The 17,198-nt window shown below is 37.4% G+C and overlaps 1 protein-coding gene across 1 annotated transcript in view; it reads right to left on the bottom strand.

The window, feature by feature from the left end:
• LOC117414695 (inositol polyphosphate-5-phosphatase A) overlaps nt 1–17,198 on the bottom strand; it is a 133,276-nt gene that overhangs the window by 27,805 nt on the left and 88,273 nt on the right. Inside the window, exon 9 of the mRNA XM_034024461.3 lies at nt 12,785–12,869. Coding sequence (XP_033880352.1) covers nt 12,785–12,869 — 85 coding nt within the window. The remainder of the gene's footprint in view (nt 1–12,784; nt 12,870–17,198) is intronic.

The raw sequence follows: 17,198 nt of genomic DNA on the forward strand, positions 1-17,198 counted from the left end.
ACACATCTTTCATGAGTGAAAAGCAGCCAGAAGCAAGTCTATCCATTATACAGTTAAATAAAATATGTGTTTGTCCACATCCCTTACCAAAAGGTCAAGGTACTGTAAAGTGTCTCCAAAGTGCTCCCAAAACACATCACATTTGGAACATTGTTAAACAGCACGTACCCTAGCACGGTATCCTTAATTCTGATGCTCTAGTATACAGTTAAAATGCTTTACAGTATACAGTTAAAATGCCAGCATGTGGTTATCTTTCCTAATGTATTTACTTTTTTGCTGCAAGAGAAGCTGCAGCTTTCTCCGGGAGACGAGACGTTTCACCTTCGCTTCAGCCCCACTTTGGCAGCCGAACCTGGGGCGAGCCCATTCCCTCTTCCCCTCGCCCAACCCGCTCTCCTTCTCACACTTGGTTTGCTTGTCTGTTGCTTCGAACTGAACTCCCGACCGCTGTTTAGCCAGGCTAGTTATAGTTAAAAAAACCTGCTAACTAAAACGATCCACGAGTGGGAATGTTACCTTTTTTTGTAAAAAAAAAAATAGCGTTGATTACATTGTGCTTTATACATGGTTAATTCATGGAAAGCTAGATTTTTGCTTCACTGTATGTGCATTATAGAGAGGGAGTTATTTTGTTTTGTATTTTAGTCAGATGTGTGTTGTTATGTGTCCCGTGGCGCCCCCTCCCCTGTTTATAACGCTCATATTGTTTGTCCTCCGAGACCTGCGTTATAGCGTATATATATATATATATATATATATATATATATATATATATATATATATATACACACACACACAGTGCCTTGCAAAAGTATTCAGACCCCTGACCAATTCTCTTATATTACTGAATTACAAATGGTACATTGAAATTTCGTTCTGTTTGATATTTTATTTTAAAACACTGACACTCAAAATCATTTATTGTAAGGTGACATTGGTTTTATGTTGGGAAATATTTTTAAGAAAAATAAAAAAAACTGAAATATCTTGCTTGCATAAGTATTCAACCCCTGTGCTATGGAAACTCCCAGTTTACACCGATGAAAGAAATTGCCCTAACGAGTTCACAATTACCTTACCATTGGCCTCCACCTGTGAACCATTAAAGTTGCTGTCACATTTTCTGGATAAAAACCCCCACTGTTGAAGGATCATTGGTCAGGCTGTGAATCTGAAGGAAAATGAAGACCAAAGAGCATTCTACAGAAGTTAGAGATAAAGTAATACAAATGCATAGATTAGGGAAAGGGTACAAAATAATATCCAAGTGTTTGGATATCCCAGTGAGCACAGTTGGATCAATAATCAGGAAGTGGAAGCTGCATCACACCACCCAGGCACTGCCAAGAAAAGGCCGTCCCTCAAAACTCAGCGCTCAAACAAGAAGGAGACTTGTGAGAGAAGCCATAGAGAGGCCAACAATCACTTTGAAGAAGCTACAGAGTTCAGTGGCTGGGAGTGGAGTAATGGTGCACCAGTCAACCATATCAAGAGCTCTGCATAACACTGGCCTGTATGGGAGGGTGGCAAGAAAGAAGCTGTTACTCAAAAAGTACCATCTGAAAGAACGTCTGGAGTTTGCCAGAAAGCATGAGAGTGACCCAGCTGAGATGTGGGAAAAGGTTTTGTGGCTTTTTGGCCAAAACTCAAAGCGCTATGTGTGGCACAAACCTAACACTGCCCATGCCTCAAGACACACCATCCCTACAGTGAAGTATGGTGGTGGCAGCGTCATGCTGTGGGGATGCTTCTCATCAGCAGGGACTGGGCATCTTGTTAAAATTGAAGGAAGAATGGATGGAGCAAAATACAGGGAAATACTGTAAGAGAACCTGCTTCAGTCTGCTAAAAAACTGAAGCTTGGGAGGAAATTCACCTTTCAGCAGGACAATGATCCCAAGCACAAGGCCAAAGCAACATTGGAGTGGCTCAAGAACAAAAAAGTGAATGTCCTACAGTGGCCCAGTCAAAGTCCTGATCTCAATCCCATTGAGAATCTGTGGCACTATTTGAAAATTGCGGTCCACAAGCGTCGTCCAACTAACCTGAACAATCTGGAGCAAATCTGCCAAGAAGAATGGGCCAAAATCACTCCGACACTGTGTGCAAAGCTGGTACATACTTACCCCAAAAGACTTAGAAGGTGGCTCTACCAAATATTAATGTGTGGGGGTTGAATACTTATGCAAGCAAGATATTTCAGTTTTTTATTTTTCTTAAAAATATTTCCCAACATAAAACCAATATCACCTTACAATAATTGATTCAGAGTTTCAGTGTTTTAAAATAAAATATCAAACAGAACGAAATTTCAATGTACCATTTGTAATTCAGTAATATGAGAGAATTGGTCAGGGGTCTGAATACTTTTGCAAGGCATTGTTTGTATATATATATATATATATATATATATACACACATACATACATACATAAATACACAAACTTTTTATTCTCATTCCCACCATTTCAGCCTATAGCCCAGCACAGAAACCTATACAGTTCAACAGCACATTGAGAAGTGAAGTACAGAGACCCAGCTCTGAAGTCTGAACTGCACTAAGCAACCATCTTGTGGGTGGGCTTTGTGATACATTTTACCAATTTTTCACGCCCATCCCTCTAAATGTGACCCTGCTCCAAAGCCTTTATACCCCTGACAACTTCACGCAGGAAAACATGCAGCCCCTCTGATAGCATGAAATCGAGAACAAAGGCTCTGCTGGAAGAGAAGGGGGCACTGAGGCAAGATACAGCCTGAGACCCGCCTGGTTCCAGCCAGAAACAGATGTTAGTTAAACCCTAACTTTGAGCAAGCTGAAAGGAAGGCCTTGTAGAAGAAATGGGCCTTAAACACATTGTTTTCAGGCATTTTAAAACAAAACAAAAAGGGGATTGGGCAATATGTCTGCCACAGATAAATCAATACAGAGAAAGCTACATTGAGGGCATGAATTTAAAGTGTGGCATTACGGTGCTCTTAAATATTACCTGATATTTTTCCTGGGTTGTGAAAAGGATGGGCGTTCTCTGATTCAGTGGGCTACTGTTTAACAGACCCAGTTACTGTATCTAACTTCTGAATTGGAAAGAAAAAGTAGTGCCAGTGCATGCTGCTGTGAAGCATTTCAAGTCATGGACTTATCAGTTTCTTCTTCTACAGGTCTTAAGTCACCGAGCTGAATGATTTGTGACAAAAATAATTACTCTTTTCCAAAGTATGCTGAACAGTTTTTTTTTTTTTTCCTTGATTTCAAGAAAATTTCAGTAATTGAAAAAACATCAGAATTAAATTGGGATTCTACCCCTTTAAGTTCAAATCGACAAATAAGGAAATACAGATTTCAATATATTGTTACATAACTCTATAAAACAGCAATTACTGTTCCAGGATCCACTTGGCACATAGCAGAGCCACTGAAAAAAAGAAAAAATTAATGTTCCCTTGCAAAGCACTGCATTAGTCAAAAAATAGACTGACATCATACAAACAAGTACTATTGAAACACACAAAGACCCACTTATGCTCCTGAGTTTATGGTACGTTGCATTGCACTAAATGAAAAGCCACTATTATTAGGAGTTGTTTTCTTTCAATTTTCTAAGCAATGGAATAAAATAAGCCAAAGCTTCATTAAAAAATGTATTTGAGCATCATGTGATCAAACTCTAGTTGTTGTCAAATAAGAAAGACTTGTTTCATAAGAAGGTGGCAGTGTTTCATTAATCTTTTTATAATCTTTTTATCTTTGTACCATAAACATACTCTAAACCAGATTAGTGTCTGGGTGTAGTTTTTGAAAAAGCTAAATGTACAAAAACCCAAACTTTTTAGAAAATGTGTGAAATCTATCAATTGCTGCAATAGTACAGCAATATCGACTCTCCGTTTTAGTCTCAGCTCAGAGCTGCAGTTCACTCTTCATTGCGTTCTAGTTGAAAGCAAGAGAACGAGTATCATTTCAATTAGGGGAAACCATGCCAAGTTCTTCTGACCTTGTTAGCAAGCTCTGGTTGCTTGGCTAGAAATTATAAAACCTGTTTGGCAATCAATAAACACACTTCTTGGTAACAATGTAATCAATCAACATATCAATTCATCTAATGTAGGAAAAATCAAGGTGATTATGCAGAAACCAGTTTCGCTTGATCAACAAAACTGATATGATCACAACATGGCACCCATATTAGCTCACATGTGAAGGGAAGAGTACTGTTACCTTTCCATAATATCTCAGACAGTTTATGAGATATGAACAAAAGTGGCAGCGGATTTAAACAATTTTAAATTAAAAAAAAAAAAAAAACACTTCAGTACAGGGCTGCTCAAAACAGAATTGTAATGTACTTAGATATCCCTTTGTTTTAAATATATATATATATATATATATATATATATATATATATATATATATATATATATATATATATATATAATATATATATATATATATATATATATATATATATATATATATATATATATATATATATATATACTGTATATATATATATATATATATATATATATATATATACTGTATATATCAATCAGCCTGCACATAAGATATCTGAAGCTGTTAGTGAAAGACAGCTAACAACTCACTTTAAACGGATGTTTCTAAATATTTATTACTGAAACAGTTTACAGCGTGACACAATTTGTGTATTGTTGCATTATTTCATGATGCTGACAAACTATGGTACAGCATGTTTTGGCAGAAGTGTGAGTTTGCAGTAGTGTGTTGATATGGCAGTAGTTATGGAAGCTCATATTGTACAGCATTTGGCATCAACACTCCACCTAACAGAAGACCTTTCATCAAGAATAGAGCTCTTTAACATGTGAGCATCCAGAAGAAAATTATTTTCTTTTCCTCATGAATAGCTGAACTAAAGGAGGAGGGGATGGGGGACATCTGTTCCGTTTATTAGAATCCCACTTATTTGTACTGTTTCAATTGTCTTAAAAAGAACAGTCAGTACTTTATTTTTAACAAAGTCATCATTAATGAATAGAATACTTTAAATTGTTTGTTGACTGGAATGTGTTGAAGCTCTCGAGTTAAGACCTCCCGTTAAAAAATAAATAAATAAGCAACCTGGCAACAGAGCTCTGCTGGAGGCCTCAAGGACAGTCACAACGAGGCTCATGGCAGAAGACAAAAAGGCCCCCAAGCTTCCAAATGTCCATCAATCACAATCAGTGTCACCTCTGTGATGAATGGAAGGTGTGGCAGCACTGAGCACCAGGCTGGGATGTGCGGTGATGACCGTCCCTGGCACTGCCGTCACCCTGTGTCACACCATCGCCCTCCGAGTCTCTCCAGCTGCCACTCTCCCAGACACAAGCATAATGACAAAAGAAAAGCCAGGGCCCAGTTCAAACACACGATTATTAATTACACTAATGACGCTTAGCACCCACCCCCTTATAAAAGAAAGCCAGATAATTGTGTTTAATTTGTGAATGTTTTAATTATGCAGCCGGAATCTTTTTGGCAAATCTGATCAAAGTGCCATCTCTTCAGTTCCGCCCTTTAAGCGCCTACTCCTTTTCTCTTTTTGTATTAATGTACATGTCAAGCAAAGACAGTGCTTGCGGTTGCCCACTGGGAATAGTATGCCTCTTATTGTTTCACTGTGTCGTCCTTCACATAATGAAGCTTTATAAGGCCACCAGTGCTGATAAAGTTTAATCTTTTCTGAGTCCAGAAATTAAAACTTGGTTTTACGGCCACATGCTGCCCTGAATCTCTAGGGGTCTAAAGCGTGCGCCCCCTCCCCAGGAACAATGCACTCAGCTGCTCCAATACTAGCCCACTCCCATCCTCTGGAATGATGGAATCAAAAATAATTGCATCATTTAATTTACTCTTGCAACAATGATATGGCTCATTGGCCCCTCGTTGTTTTGAAGATGAATTTAATTAACCTTCAATGAATCTTTGCCCGAAAGGCTGGCAGCAGCAGGGTTGGAATCACTAGTGTCAAAAATCCCAGCAAAGTGAGAGGTAATCAGTGATACCCTGATGGCTAAACGGATGGGTCCTATAATTAATTAGCTTGACTAATGTACTGTATACATAATTACACAACAATGTTCTGATTTATATTGGGGGGGACAAAGTGCCAATCAAAGAAAGGATAAGAAGGAAGACATTACATTGCAGGGGAAATTATATAGTGTTCCAAAACCGTTTTTTAAATCTCCTGTGCAAATTATTTGCCCTAAAAACATAATTTATAATGCAAATACACAAATCTGATGCTTTCCATGTATCCTGTAAAGCAGCTTGCCATAGAAAAAAGAAAGATTACCTTGCTCATTAAATACCATTTACTGCATTCATATTGAGAAAAGCCTGTAAACAGTCAGACCTTTAATTTCATGGTACTCAAGTAAAAGGAAGAGGTACAATGGGGAGACTGATGCATACACACAGAATAACAGCCAATCAAAAACAGAAACATATAACAGGATTTGTTTACACAGGAATGAAATCAAACATGCAAACAGCCCACTGTAATGAAGCTGTAAAGCGTTTGCGATTTAAAAAGGAGCTCTTACTACCAATGAAGACAGATTTCTAATGTAGGCTAGGGAAGGCCACATGTGAGAGCTATGCATAATGTAATCTGCCTGATAGCAATGATAAACTCAAATTGAAACAGGCACAAGGCATGTCATGTGTACAGTCTATCATGTCAGCAATTACCCTCTGCATTGGCCTCTATCAATCCTTAAATTGGACTGTACTGTATAAGACCACCCTTTTCAAGAAATATAATTTACATTTGATTTCATTTAATTACAAAGATTTTAAATATACTATGTGTTATCTGGGATAATACTCTTTAGTGGTGGGGTGGAAAAAGGTCATCTTCGCTGATCCACAAACCACAATGCTACATCCAGCAACTGGAATATACTGATAAATATACTGAGCAAAACCCAGGGCCACTAAAAGTCAGATATTTATTAAGATTACGTGTGAATGGCCTGAACATTTGATTGGCTAAAAATCAGACCCCTACTCCAATCACATCAACTATTCTTTAATAAAAATGGTTTTGCTGTTTTTATCGTCTGTTACCGCCTGCATTCTCTGGTAATCTCCTCTGCATCTCAAATCTGAGATCATTGTTGATGGGACTTGGTTTAAACAAGTTACAATGAGCTCTTAAGTAACAGATCCCATCAAAAACCACACAGCTATCAAGTCATGACACAGTGGATTTTATGAAGTAGATAGTGGGTAAACAATGAGGATACTTTTCCCAGAGCCTGTGGCACCTTTATAGACACTATTATTATTATTATTATTATTATTATTATTATTATTATTATTATTATTATTATTATTATTATTATTATTATTAATAGGTTGCGGCTTGATAATGGGCTGAGAGTGGTATTGGCGTAGCCCATCACAAAGTCCAGTCATGCCTTTATTAATTTGCTGTTTCCGCGGGAAGGGTAGACCACCTTCGGAGAGCTCAGTGACACCATTAGTATCCACGTGGCTGTGCCTTTTGTCCTTCTTTGAAAAGCCCTCTGAATAAGGGTCAATTGCAGTCAATTCTTTCTGTCTGCTGCAATTAATTGTTCCGCCAACTTCGGGCTAGTTATAGCCTTTGGTTACTGACCTCCCAGTAAAAATATGTGAAGAATTTTGCACCTGTCCAACACGGGACAATGCCAAGATGGACCCGAGCATCTAGATGACAGTGCCCTCCATTAGGAGTGTGTCACATGGGTGTATATGACTAAAGTACCTTGGGAATGAGTACCTACACAATGAGCAACGGGTACTTAATTCCCAAACAGCTATTGAAAAAAAATCGGTTACTGCCATATATACTTTGAGAAAAGATAAACCATTCTTATTTTGAAAGAATTTAAAATTGGAAACTGTCATTTACCAACAAAAAAAATAAGGACAGTATATCAATAATAATTAGCCTTTTTTTTTTAAACTGCAGTAAAGCACAAACTAAACTTAGATCTAAAGCAAGCAACAGTTGTGGTACATAAAATGGGTGTTCCAAATGCTTCTAAGAAATTAAATCCCATCCATAAAGCAAAAAGTTTTAAAAATAGCAAAAAAGCACATATGTAATTTGATTAATTAAACTTTTTTTTTCTTTCACTAATAATACCATTTATTTAAAATTTCTGATACCACCAGACATGTAAAAAAGTGGATCTCTGAAACTTTAATCCTCCTGGCTGGAGACTTTCATGGCCCACAGCCCAGCTACTGTGTGAAGCCTCCACTTCCTGCTTCCATTTCTGAAGCCCTGTTGGTCTAAAGCCCCCCTGTGGGGAAGACCCTCCCTCATGCCAAGAAAATCAATCGGGAACATCTGCCTGAACAACTGGAGGGGAAAGGGCACCTCTGCATGCTAAAGTAACAAAATGACAGCTAGGATCAGACACCAAGCTGTAGGTAGCTGAACACATTTATGGAAAAGGGGTCATGACCCTGTACATTTAAACAGCTCTCCGAAGGTGGTCTACCCTTCCCGCGGAAACAGCAAATTAATAAAGGCATGACTGGACCTTGTGATGGGCTACGCCAATACCAATCTCAGCCCATTATCAAGCCACAACCTATTCATAACAATAATAATAGAGTCTATAAAGGTGCCACAGGCTCTGGGAAAAGTATCCTCATTGTTTACCCACTATCTACTTCATAAAACCCACTGTGTCACGACTTGATGTGGTTTTTGATGGGATCTGTTACTTAAGAGCTCATTGTAACTTGTTTAAACCAAGTCCCATCAACAATAATCTCAGATTTGAGATGCAGAGGAGATTACCAGAGAATGCAGGTGGCAACAGACGATAAAAACAGCAAAACCATTTTGATTAAAGAATAGCTGATGTGATTGGGAGTAGGGGTCTGATTTTTAGCCAATCAAATGTTCAGGCCATTCACACGTAATCTTAATAAATATCTGACTTTTAGTGGCCCTGGGTTTTGCTCAGTATATTTATCAGTATATTCCAGTTGCTGGATGTAGCATTGTGGTTTGTGGATCAGCGAAGATTACCTTTTTCCACCCCACCACTAAAGAGTATAATCCCAGATAACACATAGTATATTTAAAATCTTTGTAATTAAATGAAATCAAATGTAAATTATATTTCTTGAAAAGGGTGGTCTTATACAGTACAGTCCAATTTAAGGATTGATAGAGGCCAATGCAGAGGGTAATTGCTGACATGATAGACTGTACACATGACATGCCTTGTGCCTGTTTCAATTTGAGTTTATCATTGCTATCAGGCAGATTACATTATGCATAGATATCACATGTGGCCTTCCCTAGCTTCCATTAGAAATCTGAAGACGTCTTGCTCTATTTACCCATCAGCGAGAAGGGAAATCTGAAACGAGGAAGATGCTGAAGTACAACATTTAATGTCCTTTCTAGTAATCGTGAAAATGTAAACGGGTGGGCATTGGATTGAAGGGTAAATTGTCTGAGATAATTCTATGACTTGGAGGTGTAAAAAGCAATACATTAGAATGGGCCTCATCACAAGTGAAACAAGTTTTCCTACATACTGGCAGTTTAGTTTTTAACACAACTAGGCATAAGCTGCTATAGATCCTGGTCAGTGATTCACAACCCCATTGCACTAGTGAGGGGCCTGACCACTCTTCAGATGCACCAGCACTGCACTTAGGAACAGTCCCATGCTGTGCTCTTACCGCTGCATCCAATCCATAGACAAATAGCATCCTTCTCTCTTATGCACATGTTAAAAGCATGCTTTCAAATACTTGGTCTGCTACAACAACTCAAAGAGTTGCTAGGGCATGGCAATTGAAGATCGCTTTGCATATAATTGCCATTGTTTTTGAGCAACTTTGTTCTGTGAAGTAAAAAGGTGGTTCCTTTCATCTGCCACCATGGGTGGCTTGAGGAATACAGAACTCAACAGCCCTTGCTGGAGAAACACGCTTGAAATTAAATAAACGCCTAACACTATGGGCAAATCATACTTTTTTTTTTTATTTGAGGACATATTTAGAAGCACTAAAAGGCCATTACTTTTTCCATTGTGTCTTTCAGTCCATATCTTTGCATATAGGAACCTATAATGTATGTTTACCTGTTTACTTCTTTTTATAATCTGACAACAACCTTAAAAACTGCTTTTAACAGGTCACCTTTTTTATTAAACTTAAAAAAGTATATTTGAATAACATTCCCTTTACAACCTACATCAGTTAAATTAATCCCTTCTCAATGAATAATCAAGAAATCACCATTATCTCTACACAACACAGGCTTTCGCTTAGCCTAACAACATGTTTGTGTGCATATTGTTTTCTTCCAGTCCAGGTTTTTGGGACCAGGCCATGACGATTCTCCTCTTATTTACAAGTCTGGATCTTATTCTGGCCCAACTCTGAACTATGGCCCAATGTAATAGTTACTAGCGAACTACTAGACAGCTCCTCTTTAGAAATAACAACTGTTGCACAATAGGAGTCAAAAGGAAACAGTGTAGCCTAGTGGAAAGGAGGCAGAGTAGCCTAATGAAAACAAGAGTGTATTACGGGTACCTTGGTTACTGTGGATCATTCCAATTTAGAGTTTGGTTCAAAACAGGCCTGTTAAATCTTTACATTAATTTTGAATTGTTTGATACTCTGTTAGACCCAGGAGTTATCTTTTATGTGAACTGTAAAGAAATACTGTTAATAATTGAAACTAAAACCTGGAGTCCAGCGACCTACAGGGGCCAAGGTCTGACACCCCTGGCCTATTGGTGCGGAAGCACTATATAACCTGTTAGCCTGAGCTCAGTACTAATAACTTCTGCAGTAGATTTTACTCATTGGACCTCACTTTCCCCATGGTGTTAAATAAATGAGAGATTATATTTCAGTGGTGCTGTCCTGTTTTGAGATAGCTGAGACACCAGATGTTGCAGGTATGGTTTCACTTCTTAATTACTGGTTGCTACCTGTTGACAACAAAGCTCATTGAAAAGGCTAAACATGTACACTGAGTTTTAATCTATTTAAACTCAACGACCTTAATAACGACATGTGAAAAAGCATTAACACCCAGAAATTTGTGTACCCAGCTTTTCAGTTGCCAACACATGCTCATTTAGATTTGTTTTATTTTTTTTATTGCTGAATTGTCTCACATTGCTTTCTTTTTGTTATTAGCAATTTCAAATGATACCACCCCTTTTTAAAAAACGCATTTAGGACTTGAAAAATAATAAGCATTTCCATTCTAACCTTGGTGAGACTGGGCAACACAATGCACTTGGTGGACAAACACAGCTGGGATGACCCTGATGAGGTGAATAATGAGCTTGAAATCTGCATTATCTGCTCAATGACAAAGGCAGGGCCAATTATAATTAGTGCCATCAGAGTCTGAGCTTGGACCTGCTTAGCTACTCAGGCTAACAAATCATTGAATGTGCTGTTTGCTCACTAAGGCTTTAACACCATTGAAGGAAGCGGAAGATTTCAGAGTCATCAGAAGGTTTGCTCCTCTGTAATAAATGCATTGGGGGCCGGACCTGCATCAGCCACCTGAAGGACCCACGAGTTAGGCTGTGCAAGAAAGTGTTAAATGAACATTAAGCATCTAAAGCAATCAGTAAAGTTAAGGTTTGCAAAATGCGGATTTATGGGATATTACAAAAAAGGTTTATTATTCCAGACATTATAATGTTTAGTTTTCCAAAGTTCAAAACAATAAAGTGTCAAAGCCAGGAAGCAATTACGTTTCCATAGTATATATTAAATAACTGTCAATACAAAATCAGCACTTCACAAAGATAAATCCACTGTATGTACATCTAAAAACATATGTTTGACATACAGACAAAGAGAGAGAGATTCCTCCATATACCCACAGATTCTGATACTTTCAACAGCATTACATAATGTCCTTAGCAGGTTTCATCACAATTGCATTTTATGTGTGCATTATGTGAGTTTGTATGCCTTTCCAACACAAAAATGCTTCATTACAAAAGACCTGCTCTGAAAATGCCAATCCTTTTTTTCCCCCCTGAATAACGTCAATTAAGCATTCTTTAAGCGTAATGGCCAAAGTGAACAGCTTGTTTGGATGGCATTGCACCAGCATGTTGCAGAGCCAGCTTCTGACTGACATTTACGTCCCTCTTCTGTGCCATCAGTTAAAAATCTTTGAGCATATGTCTGACTACTCTTGAATAGTAAGCTATATTTCTATTTTCCATATGTTTTTTTCTTCTTTTTTTTGACTGGGTTTGAAAATGAAAAAAATAAATAAAAATAAAATAAAATCTTGATTAATTAAGAAATGCAATATAAAAATGGTAAGCATCACGCTTAAAAAACAATCTATAAAGATCAATACAAAATTGTATCCCATGTTACCAGCTATGAGCCCTCATTTTATTAGAAACCAAGTCTGGCACACTAGCAGCGGGGCATGTGGCTAAAATGCATTCCTATTAAATAAGAAGCATTCTGATTTCCATGTCCTAACAACATTATTAATGATCTGTATTTCTTTTAAGGCAGTCAAGAAAGCAGAGTGGAAGTTTTTCTACAAACACAAAACCACTCTTGTATTTGCTGTGCATTCAAAGTATTAGCAAAAGGAAAACAAAACGATACATAGAAAATCAACAGCAATTGCATATTAGGCATCCAGTATAAAAATAGTTTTAAAACAGATGCCTCTACAATAAATTTACTACATTGTCAATTCACTGCAGAGTCTATCCAGTGACTTACCTCCACAACGAGCTTAGAATCCAACCTGAAGTTGAAATCTCCAAAGAGAAAGTGTGGCACCTTTTCAAACCTCTGGTCTGAGATCCTATAAAGAGAAAAGCATTTATTTCATTTTTTTTCGTCTTTACATGTAACTATACTTCATTTGTAAAAACAAAAATCAACTCAAATGTCTTCACTTCTGATAACAAAACAAAACACAATCCTCCTTTAGGGTGTAAATGTTAATCCTTGATGCTTGTATTTTGGAATTCCTGCCTTGCGTACAGTGCCACCTGGTGGTTGAACACTGTAAGGAATGTAACATCCTAAATTTCGACATAACCCTGCAATACAATAGTTTACAATAGACCCACCACTGAGGGGTTTCACCGCTACAATATGTCTGTCGACTGAACTCACTGCATCATTAAATTAAAACAAATAAAATAATATGAATTTTAAAATATTGTAGACCATATTGAGAGAGAGTACAATTATTATTATTCTTGGTCAGGGAGTGTAACAGGGCGAGGTGCCCTGTACATTGTTTTGTTTATTTTATTTTAGAGCGGGGTCCCCCTCCGCCCCTGTGTTTATTTTGTATTGTTTATTTATTTTTATTGTATTATATTTATGACGGCGAAGCGCCGGTTGTTTTGTATTTTAAATGACGCCGTAGCCGTTTGTTTATTATTTAGTAGCGTGGATGGGAAGCCCCATCCACACGGTAATTAATAAACTGGTGCAGATTGTGGCCGAGGGGTAAGAGAATAATTAATTGCAAGATAGTTAAACCCCTCGGCCACGATATAAAAAGGCTGCAGCTCTCCAACTCGAGGTGGGGGTTTTTGGAGCGGAGAGCGAGAGTGGAGAGGAACGAGAGAGTTTAAAACGAGTTGGAAAAGATTACAGGAACAGTGAAGGCTACAGCCCAGCCTGACCTGTATTATTATTTACTTTTGTGTTTGAGAGTCTTTTTTTTTGTTTAAATATTTTATTTATTTTGGTTTGTTAATAAAAACGGCAAACGCCACCTTTAACTGCAGTGCTCCTTGGTGTCAGTTTCCCTTCCTGCTTCTGCCTGACGTCAGACCACCAGTCACCCTGTCACAGGGAGTCATAGCCAGTCCACAAACAGAAACCAAAGGAAATAGCGGTTTATATTAAAATTCAACTAAGGAGCCTATTATTAACTTCTTTACCTAATCATTTACCAAAAAGTGACCTTAAAAAGTGTAAAGATAAGAAATTAAATAAAAGGACCTGCAGGTAATTGATGATACAGGATGCTTGCTGAGCAGATCAGAGGGATAAATCTTAATGACATTACTCTGATAACAATATATTTATGATGCCATAGAAAACTCTCTAGTCATAGCCTCTTCCTGCTATGATGTCATAAATCTAAAGGCAGGTCTTGGAATCAGGTCTTGGAACAATCACAGCTGCACAGAAATCTTTCAGAACATTCTTATCGTGCAATTGGTTTGCAAAATATGGAGCTTCCCTTAGCCCCTTTGAAGGAGGATCCCATTACCCAATTTTAAAGGGCAAGGGTCTAGAAGATGGGGCTTTGGCCTACAAGAGTTCTCTCATTTTAAGGTATTTTGCATCTATTTCTAATGTACCATCTTTAATAATATAATCTTCTGATATGCATGGTATTTCATAATGCTAAGCAACACACTGAACACTGAAGTTGTTTTTGAAGAAGGCGCTTACATTAAAACATGGATGCGAAGTAGGAAAACTTTCTTTAAAGTCTGCAGTAGTGGTCCCACAGAGTATTTGATACACACTGAAAACAGAGGAATGTGGCAATACACACGTTCACTGTAAATATTGTACTTTTGGCAGTCACTATTAGACAAATTGTATCTTATACAATTGCAATTTGAAAGTAACAATGCTGTATTTTTAATACAGTTGATTTTGGGGGTAATCTGTCAGTTAACTAATTCACAGTGTCCTGCATACATCATTGTTTAGGTGGCAACGGGATAGACCTTTTTTTTTTTATGCAACAGAAATTATAAAACTGTGTCAGGCTATCTTGTAAGGACAACAGCATTTCATTCTTACTAATGTATTAATACATGACATCATGCTCTGTGCTGGCTGCAGATGGTTTGTAGCTGCAGTAGTTGGTATACCTTTCTGTTTTTGAGAATTGTTTGTAAAACATTGTTTTCTGCAAAATATGCTGTGGAAAGAAAACTGTTTTTAATACTGAGTAACACCACAACACATTTGCAATCTTGTTTATTTGCTGATGCTAATTTTCAGAGTGCAATAAACATGTGTTCATTATTGGTTTTTTTGTGCTTGGATCATTTTTAAAACAAGATATTGTAAATGGAAGTTGACACATGCTGGTACTGTGATGATTAAAATACTGATTCATTGTTGCATGGTTACCCAACAATGAATGAAACAACTATTAACTATGGATTGGATTGATCTTACATAAAGTTTTATAGACAATGACAACGCACAATATTAAGTACTTTTCTGATCAATTAATATTCATTTCATAAGAACATAGCAATAAAATACTTTTCAACTATTTGTAAGCCTTAATTCAATAATAATAATAATAAAAGTAAATTTAAAAAAAAAAGATAAATAAATAAATAAATAAATAATAATACATTTAAAAAAAAAGAAACGTTCCACAATATTTTCAGGGTAAATTGATGTTTTAACCAACACCTGCCACATTACACAATGGTGTCTCTTAAAGACTTCCTCACTTCTATCTTCAAGAGTCGCCGCAAGCTAAGAAACAGCTCAAGAAGAACAGCATTAAGCAACCGATACACAAGCAAACTCTGGGTGTAGCGGTGCCAATGATGGGATCAGTTGACATGTGGCACACTGATTTGGCTAAACATTTCTCAGCACACATTGTAAGCAGAATCAGCTGCTTTATTCCCTTAATAGCCATGTCTAATGCGATAGCCTTGCTGGTTTTGTCCCAACTCAAGGTATCAGCTGCAGGTCAGAAGGTAACACTCTGTTTACACGATTATTTCCTAAAGCACTTATCTTTCCCTGCGGTGTGAAAGTTGACTTTGCTCCCCTTTGTGAGGCCTGAAGAATTGGTAAATTAGCCACACTGAGCTGGAGCTCAATGGCTTGAGGTGGGAGGTCTGTAAAGCCCCCACTGTGGTGCCCAGCAGGATGCTTATTAGCCACGTCATCACAGTTCATTCATGCAAACTGTAACAGTGTCACCAACATTCCCACACAAAGACAAAGTTCTTCACACAGTCTATAAACATGCTTCCCCTGGCCAATTCATCGCGCCTTGACACTGCTGAAAAAGGGTTTTCAAAACACTGGCTCTCAATGAGGGAGAGCTATTCGTCAGGCTTCCTGGGAAGAGACAAAACGGGGGTCAGCGAATAATTTAGAACACAGTGGACCCGCTACCAGGTTCTCACTAGGCTGTAGTCCAAACTGAGGGGACATTCTTTAATGTGGACAAGTTCACTTTCTAGTAGAATATATGACTCCTTTATATTTCATCATTCAATTGGTATTTGTTGTTTTACAGATCCTTTACAATAATAATAATAATAATAATAATAATAATAATAATAATAATAATAATAATAATAATAATAATAATAATAATTTCACTAATAATAAAACATTTCACTTTATATAGCTCTTTTATGACCAAGGCCATCCCAAAGCATTTTACAAATATTTGTTTAATCAATTTAATTTCAAATCAAACAAATAAATCTTAAGGTGACATTTAAAAACTGTCCCAATCTCAGACTCCCTAATAAGCTGCAGCAGGATTTTCCAAGCTAAAAGCTCTGTCACCTTGCATTGAGACCCTAGGACCAGGAGTTGTAATAATGATACTTAATATTATTGGGAGCAATATTAAATAATATATTTTTATGATTACACACTGCTTTAACCTATTAAACGAAGAATCATATATATGTATTTAATATAATACAATAGTGATAGTTTTTAGTAAATCCTGAATGCTCTAGTGTATAACAGTGACCCCAATGTTTCAGACAACAGCAGCATTTGCACACGTTCCATATGAAATAGCAAGGCATTGTTGTCTCTGAATTCACACACACTAGAATAGGAGTGAGGAGGAGCACAGCAAACTGTCAGGGAAGGTCACTGAAAGGTTACCGGACACAGACATGAACGGCAAAGACAGCTTCAACCACAAGATACTGCCCGGCCAGTTTGGGGGATTTAAAAAACAAAACAAAAAAACAAAAACAACTACTGTACACTTTAGAACTATGTGAAGAGAACACTTGGGTGTTGTTACACACACACACATCAGGGATTCCAATGTCAGTGATTCTAATGCAATTACTCACCAAGAAAAATGGTATTTCCCTTCAGAGCCCTCCATTCAGGATACAGCCCCCCTCCCTTACTCAAA

Source organism: Acipenser ruthenus, chromosome 7, assembly GCF_902713425.1.
Source record: "Acipenser ruthenus chromosome 7, fAciRut3.2 maternal haplotype, whole genome shotgun sequence".
In the NCBI taxonomy this organism is placed as follows: Eukaryota; Metazoa; Chordata; class Actinopteri; order Acipenseriformes; family Acipenseridae; genus Acipenser; species Acipenser ruthenus.